This window comes from Ceratina calcarata, unplaced genomic scaffold, assembly GCF_001652005.2.
Source record: "Ceratina calcarata isolate Rehan_Ccalc_2016 unplaced genomic scaffold, ASM165200v1 scaffold219.2, whole genome shotgun sequence".
NCBI lineage: Eukaryota > Metazoa > Arthropoda > Insecta > Hymenoptera > Apidae > Ceratina > Ceratina calcarata.
This window is the reverse complement of record NW_017143660.1, coordinates 213,245-224,312: the sequence shown is the minus strand read 5'-3', so window position 1 is coordinate 224,312 and position 11,068 is coordinate 213,245. Positions and strand designations below refer to the sequence as shown.

Sequence of the window (11,068 nt, the reverse complement as noted above, 5' to 3'; positions counted from 1 at the left end):
CCCTTGGAAAAATCTTGGAAAAATCGAAAAATTTTTCTGTTGTTTATTAATAGCAATTTTCTTCCGACGTCTGATTTCTTTTTAAAAAATGCGTTTCTAAAGTACATAAACTTTTGGGATTGACTGTATAGCCAATACATCCTTAAACGTTTTTCTAATGGGCAATCTTTTTTGAGCGTTTTCCATCTCTCAGCAGATTTTTGCGGCACGCGATTGTCGTTAGCATAAGTTTTGAAGATTTTTCAGATGGATTTCAGAATGCCGAAGGAAATAGCACATGAGATTTTTTTAAACCATTTTTTTCAGGTGGTTTTATCGGGTGTAACTTTTTGCCTCCCTTGCAGTCACGATTTTTGAAAATGCAAGCACCTTCCCTTCTACTAACTCTCTTTTTCTAATCATCGTTGGAAATCAAATTTAATATTGCTTGCACATTTTTGAAATACAGAATGAACGAAACTTGTCCTGTTTCGAAATCTGATTTCCAACGAAAGAGAAGAACGTTCTCGACTCGCTTGACGGATGACGCGGAGTATGAACCGAATCTAATTAATCGTTTGGTATATATTTAGGCAAGACTGCTTTGGTACGCAATACTTTACGAGCTGTATTCAAGCGCTGCTGCTTGAGGATGAAAAGGAAAAGTTTGAAGAGATGGTCGAGTACCTAGGCGGCAAGAAATAAGAGGAAAAGAACAGAGAAGCGCTTTCATTACGAAGGGCTTCATTCACACGACATCTACGATGAACGATTCTAACGAGACCAACGAGGAACAAGCGAAAAACCGGGAAGCCTACCTAAGTAACTTTTAGAGAAACGGTCGTCGCGATTACACGTAGGATATGTATCTTGGAAATTCCATTGACTCTCGTCCGCGCTACATATTTCCTTCGTGTAGTCAAAGGAAGATCGTATATACATATACACGCACACGCGCGCACACACGCACACACACACTCCTGAACTGGGAATTCGAAGCACGCTACGCGATCATACCTCCTCTTTTCTTTTTTCCGTTCGAGATGCAATTGAATGCAACGACAATATACGTATTGTATAACAGTAACCGAGTGACTAGTGACATGCACACGCACGCACACGCGCATAATTAGGTCTACTCATTTCGAAATCAATTTGCGCTAAATGGAAAAAGATTCCACTTGTAGTACAAGAAAATGACGAAACCGGTGATTGAAAGCTTAATCAAACCGATCTATTAATTACTAACGCAAACATAAATGTCATTACATATTGCCTTAGTTTTTTCTCTCTAATTAAAAGGAAAACGTTACATACCTATGTAAAAAAGAAATCAGATAGAAACGAAGCGGTATGAGCGAAGTTTGCGTGCTGATGTATACCCATATACGAATCTAGTCGACAGAATATTTGCGTTCTTGCGATATTTGCGTTTTGTTTTATTATCTGATTAATCATTAATAATTATTTGCGTCGAACAATGTCGTACGTTATTACGACGATTATTTTTTATTTCCTTTTATATCGGTATTATGATTCTTAAAAGTAAAAATGAAAAAAAAATCAGCACCCGTACACGTTACTTATTCAATATACATGCCACTCGAATGGTTTTAAGTAGATAACGTAATTAGAGTCCTTTCAAAGTTTGCGATTCGCGACTAAAAAATGGATCAAATAGCTTTGCATGTTTCTTTTTGTCTCTTAACAAGCGTAAATTATCGATTCACGCTACGATATCGTTTTTAGCGGTAGACCTTAATTTTATAGAAGCAGGACAAAAAGAACATGTGCAATAGAGAGGACTCTCATCAATAAAATTGCACATTATTATGTCGTCATTACCAACATTATCTACAGTATTTAATTCTATCGTTAACGCTACGTTAATTGCCGTCGCTGCTATCATAGCAACCGCAACAACGAATAAGTATTATACCATTGCTGAACGATGATATTGTTGCTGTTGCTGCTTAACTATCGCTACTGCTACCTCCAATAGTACTACTATCACTATTGTTACTGCTACGACATACTCCCGATTGTCGCTACCACAACAATTACTATCGGCTCTGTCGCCACCGCTCCTATACACTATTTCTACTATTACCAACGCCGTTAAACTTGTAAACTAACACTATTTACTTTTGTCATCTGACCACAACGACTACATGACGACGACGACGACGACGACGATAACGACTGTGCAACAAAGAGCCAACGATCAGCATCATTACTATCGCCACTGTTACTGCTGTTGTTAACCGCCACCTTTATTATTAACTAGCAACACCCTATCGCTACTATTAACAATCACCGCTGCTACAATTCTATTATCACTATTATGTTACGCAATATTACATTATTTTATAATTATATATATTGTATTGTTAGTTTATAGTATGTATACTTATTGTTGTTATAGCTGTTAGCGTCTCACAGTTCACGTTCGACGATGATCAAGTGCGAAATTGCATTGCATTGCATAGTAATCAGAACATAATTGATCATGAAATTGATTAAACGTGAACGTTAGCACGTCGAACGTTGAACGGAGTTGGCCGGTACGTATAGGTACAACGTATGATATTTATTTATTTTGTTCACTTTCTTGTGGTCTGAGAAAGGTGATCGTAAAATAGCGGTCATAAAACTTATGTAACACAAACACTGTCCGAAATCGATTCGTTTCCGCTTATTACATGTTTACGTTTCCAATAGATGATCTCTATAACTATCCCGCAGGATTCGTAATTAACTAAATAAGTGGAGACGAACACGGAGATTTTCATTAACATTAATCGAGCATTATTATTTATTGTTCTCTAACGCTCCTCCCGGGTACGCCGGGATCATTACGAACCATTCCAAAATCAGTATTGAAACCATTCCGATATCGTTCCGAAATCTTATCGCCAGTATTTAACTATTCGTTTCTATCGCCTTTAAATACGTACTCTTGCTATTGCCATACCAAATCCAATGGAAGATTTGATTGATCGCAGTTTTATTGTATTTTGCACTTTGCATTTCATTCGATCGGGCAAACGTTGGTAGAAATGAAGAGAGAATATGGCTTAGAATATGTAAATGTATTATTCGATTTGATCTGATTCTTGTACAATTCTCTTATACATATATAATATATATATATATTATATATATATATAATACTTTACATACATGCATACATACAAACATGTACATACACGAGTGCGCGTATACCGTGTACACCTACTGAAACGTACGTTATGCAAAACGTATACAAGTATACGTGGACACATTCTACATTATACGCGCGTTCTACTTTAGAGAAACATGCATACTATGTAACGTATGAACATGCACGTATATGCATAGAAAAAATGCGTACACGCTCTTCATGTACCTAAGCGGCGTGTACGCACGCAAATGTGTGTACGCGTACGATTAATGACATGGACATTTAGGTCTATTCTTGTTTTGCGTGAATAAACATGATCAAAAAAAAAAAAAAAAACGAACGTCTATCTTCTTTTTCTTTATCAAACATTCCCATTTTTACGACTTTTTTAATTAAGCAAGTAAAATTTTTTTTTCCTTTTAAACTTCACATATTTCTAATAGCAGCCTCAAACAATGTTGATTGTCGTTTGATTTTAAAGCTAAAGTGATAGTTTATGCAAACATATCTATTAAGATCTGAAAAAAATGAACAAAATTCAAAACAATAAATCTATTCCCAACACGAACTTGTTTTGCACTCTTTGTGAAACAGTTCAAAGAGCAAAAGCAACCAGACATTGTTGAGAAACTGCGATTCTCTCAAACCATGATATATCAATAAGTACGTAGCTTAACGAAATATTTTCAAAATGATTATTACAGTATTATTTACGTCTATTGTGATTCTTAAATTTGTTGTACTTACGTTTCAATTTCACCGGAAGGTCCGTGACACCAATATGTTCCTCGAAGAAATGACAAGTGTACTGTTACGTATTCAAGCCAGTAACAGAATATCGTCAATGTCACAGTCAATTTTGATCTTTATTGATCATAATCGTGTGTGAGGCTATTCGATATTGCAAAATACAGACAAGGTTCTGACTAGGCTTATTATTTTACGAGACGTCGTGTCTCAATCTGAAATACCGATCGCGTAATAAAGAAAAACGTTCTATTACGCCCTCTATTACTCCAAATGTATGTTTATTATTGTTATTATAGTTGAACAAATCATAAAGAAGTAAGGAGAAAACCAAGTAAACTTATTAATAATTACTACCTCTTGTGCGAAATCACTTTCAACTTGCAAAACAATATATATTTCTTGCTATTTCTCACATGTACAGTGTATGTGCATATGTACACACATGCGTACGCGTACGCACTGTTCATTTCAAATATATTATCAAATATGCTGCACTATGTAAATTTCTATAAAACGCATTAGTATAATCAAAGTTATGAAACACTGCAAATATTATCTACCTTAACCTAAATACAATTTTTCTTTTTTACTATTTGTACTGTCGCGTTAATTTTATAATTTTACGTTATTACAAATCTAATGATACTTGACTTTGGATAACATTTGGAACTGCGAGCATTCTTTTTAATTGCGTCGTGATTAATCTCGCTCTCCTTTTGCCCCAGGCAAGTGTGCGTATTCTCAAGTGCAATTTATTTTTACGAACAAAGTTTAGGATGAAGAGAGCATAAACACACTCATACAAAGGAAGAGTACGGTTAAGTGTTCGGTCCCGCACACGTATAATTAAGCGTCATATTATGATGTTAACGGTAACTTACGTTCATCTCGTTCGTCTTATACTCGTTAAAATAAGTTTGTCTCTAATTGTTACTACTGTATGATGAGTAATTGAAGGCACATACCAACGTGCAACGGTGTTCCTATAAGTTCTCTTCCTCGATCTTTCACTCGCTCACTCATTCATGCAATCTTTTCATCTATTCGCACGGGAGCTACGCTGAACACTGTCCACAATAACTCATAATGTCTGAGACACTCTCGCACTTTGATGAGAAAATAATCACATTGGTCGCCCGTGAACGCGAAATCTATATAAACACGTATATTCAAGTTGTCCATGATTACTATGTATCCTTAATTCCACGTATTCATACGGTCTATCGATTGTTATGTTCTGCGTCAAAATAATTATTAATTATCATACTTGAAACGATTTAATACAATCACGTGAAAAATTTGACTTACTTGAACAGGAAAGTATTGTAAACTATCGTCAGAAGCTGCAAACTCGTAGTCTCCGAACATCACAGGTTCCAGATCATTTTCATCGAGGAAACCCTGCATAGCACACGATAAAATTTCAAACTAAGTTGCGTACTATGTATGAAAAATAAATGGATATACGATATTTACCCAGACATTGAATTTTTTCGGGGCACTTCTCATTTCTCCGTTAGGTAAAATCGACTTTGGTGCGTGCTCAAGCGTGAACCCAGTAATATAAATAGAACTACGTAACTTGATTAAAAGATATCCTGGAAAGCCTTGGAATGCCCAGCAAGTGCCTGGTTGTATTGGATTTCCTTGTATCACTGTACGTGGATTATTATTTTCATGGTAAAGCGTAAAAGCCAACAATTTGAATGCCCTAGTTTTTATATCGTACCGTTGCGTACAACGTGTACTAACAATTTGCCCACCTATTTAAAAAAGAATTAGCAAAGTTTTATGCGATTGAAAAACTTATTATTAGACTAATTGATACGGTAGGACTTTACCAGCCGACTCTAACGCGTAATCGACACGTCCCGTTTTATCGGCGTCGTATATTTTTAAGGCTTCTCTGACTATCGCACGCACACGATCATCCGTTATTCCATAATCCATAGCGATCGATGATTCGCTTCGAACTGTACAGAAAAATTATTTCTCACGCATCGCTGAACGTTTGTTGCGGTAAGTATATTTCGTATACCTTTCGCTTCATTTGTCACAGACGTACTAAGATAATCACTTAAGAACATATTCAATCGCATTTCTAAATCTTCATTAGTAATGTACTTTGTACGCGCATTGCAGCACAACTTCAGTTCCGAGTAAAGTTCTCTCAACTTTTTAAGCTGCAATTTAATTATGTCCATTTCTTCAGTGTGAATATTAGATAACACACGTTCGCTTTCCTTTAGCTGCTCAAGCATTTCACTTTCATTAAAATGCTGACCCTATATGTATCAAATATTTTAAATGCACCCGAATCTCATTAAGAAAGTATATCTATATTAAAACTAAAAAACACTTCTTACAGACTGTTCAACAGTTTGATCCAAGTTACTGATCCCAAATGACTCAAATATATCCTTGCCAAACATCATTTCCCTTGAAATCAATTGATTGTTGGCAGTCAAATCCGATGTCTCCCTAAATTGACGCGCAATTACTTTGGTTGAATATAACAACATCGGAAAATATGGCAAACACCAATACCCTGAAATGTGAAAATGTAACTCTCTTCAAGTTTTGCTGATCTTGTAACTTGATAAAACTACCGAGAGAAGGATAGACGAAGGGACTCACCGTTCCGATGACATCAAGTTTACAGAGATATTACGTCCGTACTCCTTGCGAAGCGCGAATGCTCCAATTTTATATAGCCAGTCTAGTAATCCTACTTCCCCTATCCTTCTCCCGTCTTTTGATATAACCATTTATTCAACTTCATTGATAGAGTAAAATTTTGTTTTATAATAACATACATAGCATTATAACAGTACCAATAACAAACTACTGTGAACATTTCTACTGCTGCTTCGAACAGTGTGTGAACGTGTTCTTACAAATATACCATTATAGGTACAAGTGTTATTACGCTTGACTCATACGTATGCACCATTAAGAATCAAAATTAGCGATAAAATATACCTCTTTTATAAATTATACGGAAAACAACACGACAGTACCACTTAGCATCGATTATGACATTTATTGTTTTTTCCAAAGACCACGCACATATAAGCTAAAAATTTATTAATGGTTAATAACGTAGAGAAACCATGACTAAAGCTACTGCAAAGCATAACAGAAGATAAATAGTATAAAATATCGCAACATAAATATAACATATATGTGCATGTATAGATATATATAATATTATATGCACAGGAAACAATATAAAAAGCAAATTTAACCCCTTAAGCTACAACTACGTGTGAGACTCATGGTCGGATATTAGGGCCAAAACTGATTATCACGAGCCTGGCCCGTGGTGTATTGTCCTCGAATGCTCGGCGACCTTGTTTACATTTTGGTCCCAGGCTGTTTGAACTTAAATCGTAGCTTAAGGGGTTAATTAAATACCCTCATATATAAAATACATGTGTATAAAATAAATGAGGAAATGGCAAGCACAAAACAAGCAAAAATTTAAAAGAAACAAAAAATCATTATGTCCATGTTTTCATAAAATTTTCAATCAATGCTAAGGTATCTTTGGTAAAGACACGTTCACGCCGGGCAAAAAGTGTACTGACAAATTTTTCAGCGTTTTTATATATTCAATAAACAAATCGCTTTGACGAGACGTTAAATTGACAATATCATTAAAGATGCGATAGCTCGTCTCAGTGACATCGTGAGGAATATTTTGCAGAGAATCCAGATGGATAAAGGATTGTTTTTGCACAGTGTAAATTCCTGAAACAAAAAGAAAAGCAAACGCCAGGATAGGTTTCACCGGTCTTTGCAGGCATGTCACGTCAAAAACTCGATCTTGCTGTGATGTAACTATAGACTACTTTTAAAAAATAAGAAAAACGGAAGAATATTGACACAAAGACACGGATTTCTAAATTGGCGAATTTGTTATGTTATGTTATTTAACGATTGCGAATAATTACCAAGAATGAGAAGTAACGGTAGCAAGACGATCCAAAGAACTCTCCAGCTTGTTTTACGAATCCGTGCTCTAGCATTGGATCCACAGCTCAATAACCACGTATCAAATAAGAGTACTTTGACCAGAAAGAAATAAACGTACGCAAAGGACCGATCGATAATCTTCCAAACTCTAGACAATTTAGATTCGGCAACTGAAAAAAGTTTGTATGTTGAAGAAAACGATTAGCGCGACTCGATTTCTAATAATTTAACAATACCATTTCTTTGATATTCGTACGTAGGACGGTATTCTCGTTTCTCAATTGTTTCAAGTCTCAGAAATACAAGAAGTTTGCTAAACCATGAAACGATCACTGAGATAAAACTTGTAAATCGTTCAATTATTTTACTTCTTCTAATGAGACTACTTGGAATTGCTTCATCTAATTCGGTGTCAGAGTCAATAAAAGATGTAACATCGCGTTGCCGGGAGTCGATACGTCTGAATGGCGTATGAGTATAAGGTACCGATTGCCTAAATAAAAAAAACATATTACCATTACCCTATATATACACCCTATATATACTTATACATTTGTCGTATGTGCAAATTTTTACGAAATAACAAACCTTGATTCAGACACAATTTTTGGTTCTGTATAAATAACTTCTCTGTAAGAACGATATTGTTCTTTATGAGTCTTTGTACATTGGAGTGATGACTTTCTATCCGAACTCGACATATGTCCAGGAAATTCAGAAGCGGACTATAAATTAGTGGACTCATATAGATTATCCGTTAATTAGTCTAACTTATGTCTATTATACTTACCACACCTTCATCTGTTGTTGTTCCTTTTGCAGTGACGAAATCCGTTGTTTCAGACATACCGCTATCGAATGTGTCACATGAAAATGGTTGAGAATTCGAATGAATAGAAGGTCGTGACATGTTAGGCATTGCTAATATACCTGGCGCTATTTCGTAACGACACTGAGATCTTTCTGAATAAGTATAATCTGTTTTTGGAAATACACTGTAATACGAAATGTGAAATGGATAGAAAACATCTTGGGAAACAAATTATTATTTACAAAGTACTGATGCTTACTTCCACCAATCGCCAGCTTGTTTATAAATTTCATGTGCAGAACAGGGTCTGCTAGAGGAATCGTCTCTTTCACCTTCGTCCGAAGAATAGTCACTTGTATTCTTACGAACTTTAAAAATTTTACGCTGTCGCATGTCTTCTTTTTTTTCACTTTGGCCATTGGCATGCACTTGTCTCTTTGCTCTTTGCCTTTCGGATCTGCGTTCCCCTTTTCTTGTGCTAACATTCTCAGTTATTTTCTTTGCATTTTCAGATATAGACTCAACCGAATTATCTTGTATACTCTCAACTATTGTCTCCTTACTTTGGTCATGTGTCTTACTACTAGTGCTAGCTCTATGGCAACAAATATATTATACGATCACATGTATACATCAGAACATCATCCTATAGATAATCAGAATTTATTATCACTTACTGAACTTTCGAAACAAATTTTCTACTTGTAACTTCTCCTGGTGTATGAGACCTCTCCCGACTATGACTTCTCAAATCATAATGATGTTCCGAAATCTCTGATTCGATTAAGGTACGATTTTGTACCAAGGGAGTTCTAGATCTTGATCTACTTCCAGTCCTTAAATCATAATGTCGTTGTTCACCCTCCATTGTTTTACTAAAAATAAGAAGCAAGCTTACAAAATCTGCACTTAAGAGAGCTTCTACACAGAATCTTGAAAACTACAGTCTACGATGGTATGCATCGGCTATAAATAATTTCCCTCCTGCCGAAGGATATTTAGAGTCCTTCTCAGTTGGGTCTTATTTCAAGCATGTGTTCACTATCTCTTTTACCCCCATCGATTTCAATTTTTTCTCGCGGTCGGATCGACGCTAAAGCGCAACACGCTCAACATGTTATTACAATACGACTTACAACCGATCCTCTAGTTAACGCTATCCGCGATATATCTTAAACTTGCCCATTTTTCACCGATTTAACTTTCAGATGTTATCAATGATATAGTGTAAAATTATCTAGAGGATTATAGAGTAAAAAATTCAGAAAAATTCTGTTATCTTCCTTACTTTTTTATTTTACAAGACAAAAGCAAGGCGTGAACACGATACGAGTAAGGAATCTGATCTCGATCATCAATCCGAATGGAAATATAAAATGTTCACTGAATTTATGTATGTACATACATATGTAGATACATTATCTGAATATATGCACAAATCTAATGCAAAACCTGAATGCTTTCGCGACGTACACAAGTGTAACATACTTTAAAACAAATGTTTTCTAGTACTGTGAAAGTGCTTACGACGATACAGATTGCACGTACATTAATATCACAATTTAATCTCACTATTGGTTCACACGGGAACCGTTTTCTATTTATAGAGGACTCACCGAAAATGTATTTAAGAAATTAGTGATTCGTCTTGAATGATGCAGTGTATCGTGCATTCAAAGCGATATCAAAATATTTTCCTCGCTATCCAATCAATGTAGAATGATGTGTCTCGATACAGCTGCAGAATGTATGTCAACATTTACACAATCCTTTAAACACTTCAAGATCTAACGCACAACGCGAACTTGTAACTCTCGCAACGCGTAGAAAACTGCGAACTAGTGCGAACAGCCGTATCTCCATGCGCGCGCAACTCACGGTGATTCATTCTACTACATTACTCTCACTATTCTAAATAACGTACATTCCATGCATGTATGTATATGTGTTAAGAAAAATGGTTATCATTAGGTTTGCGGTATCGTTAAGTTTACGGTTTATCAAATATAAGTATATTATAATTAAACAGTAAGAGGGGATAATTTGTAAGAGTATAAAAAATGAAGCACCAAATTGGCCCACCCGGCAGTTTGATGAATATATATGCTTGAAATTTCAAAAATAATTTCATTTTTCATTACAATGAACTATGGTCAAATACACATGTTTAAATATTATTAAGATGAAGTTAGTATTCCTATATATACCAAATATCTTTGAGGTCGAATATATGCAAAATCCCTTCGTATTTATTTCATGCGCATTATTTCACGTTGTTGTATTTTTTAACGATATGAACAAGTGTACAACTGTGTATACTATATACATTATTAGACATGTAATTGAAAAAACTTATGCAGCTGTTTCGTATGTAGAATATAGAATTG

General features: G+C 35.3%; 2 protein-coding genes across 7 annotated transcripts in view; one reads left to right on the top strand and one right to left on the bottom strand.

Moving 5' to 3' along the window:
- Positions 1 to 3,472, top strand: part of ITP (ion transport peptide) — a 23,197-nt gene extending 19,725 nt beyond the window's left edge. For 4 of the 5 annotated variants that reach the window (XM_026811441.1, XM_026811442.1, XM_018020199.2 and 1 more), the window contains exon 4: positions 573 to 632. Coding sequence is in view for 1 of the 5 variants with exons in the window: in XM_018020200.2 (XP_017875689.1) it covers positions 573 to 684 (112 nt within the window). In the remaining 4 variants the exon portion in view is untranslated. Of the gene's footprint in view, positions 1 to 572 lie in introns of all 5 variants that reach the window. The other variant, XM_018020200.2, reaches the window with a different exon arrangement.
- Positions 3,473 to 4,249: 777 nt separating this feature from the next.
- LOC108622356 (uncharacterized) lies at positions 4,250 to 10,543 on the bottom strand. 2 transcript variants are annotated; one of them, XM_018020185.2, is made up of 13 exons: positions 10,298 to 10,543; positions 9,359 to 9,556; positions 8,941 to 9,276; positions 8,661 to 8,865; positions 8,459 to 8,595; positions 8,107 to 8,363; positions 7,849 to 8,040; positions 6,259 to 6,440; positions 5,931 to 6,177; positions 5,734 to 5,865; positions 5,369 to 5,655; positions 5,201 to 5,293; positions 4,250 to 5,129 (listed from the first exon to the last, which is right to left on the bottom strand). In XM_018020185.2, exons 2-13 carry the CDS (start codon positions 9,547 to 9,549, stop codon positions 5,016 to 5,018), a joined length of 2,373 nt encoding a protein of 790 aa, XP_017875674.1. In that variant the 5' UTR covers positions 9,550 to 9,556; positions 10,298 to 10,543; the 3' UTR covers positions 4,250 to 5,015. The 2 variants fall into 2 exon arrangements, with proteins under 2 accessions (XP_017875674.1, XP_026667232.1); XM_026811431.1 differs by lacking the exons at positions 9,359 to 9,556; positions 10,298 to 10,543 and having other exon boundaries at positions 8,661 to 8,848; positions 8,941 to 9,267.
- Positions 10,544 to 11,068: the final 525 nt, after the last annotated feature.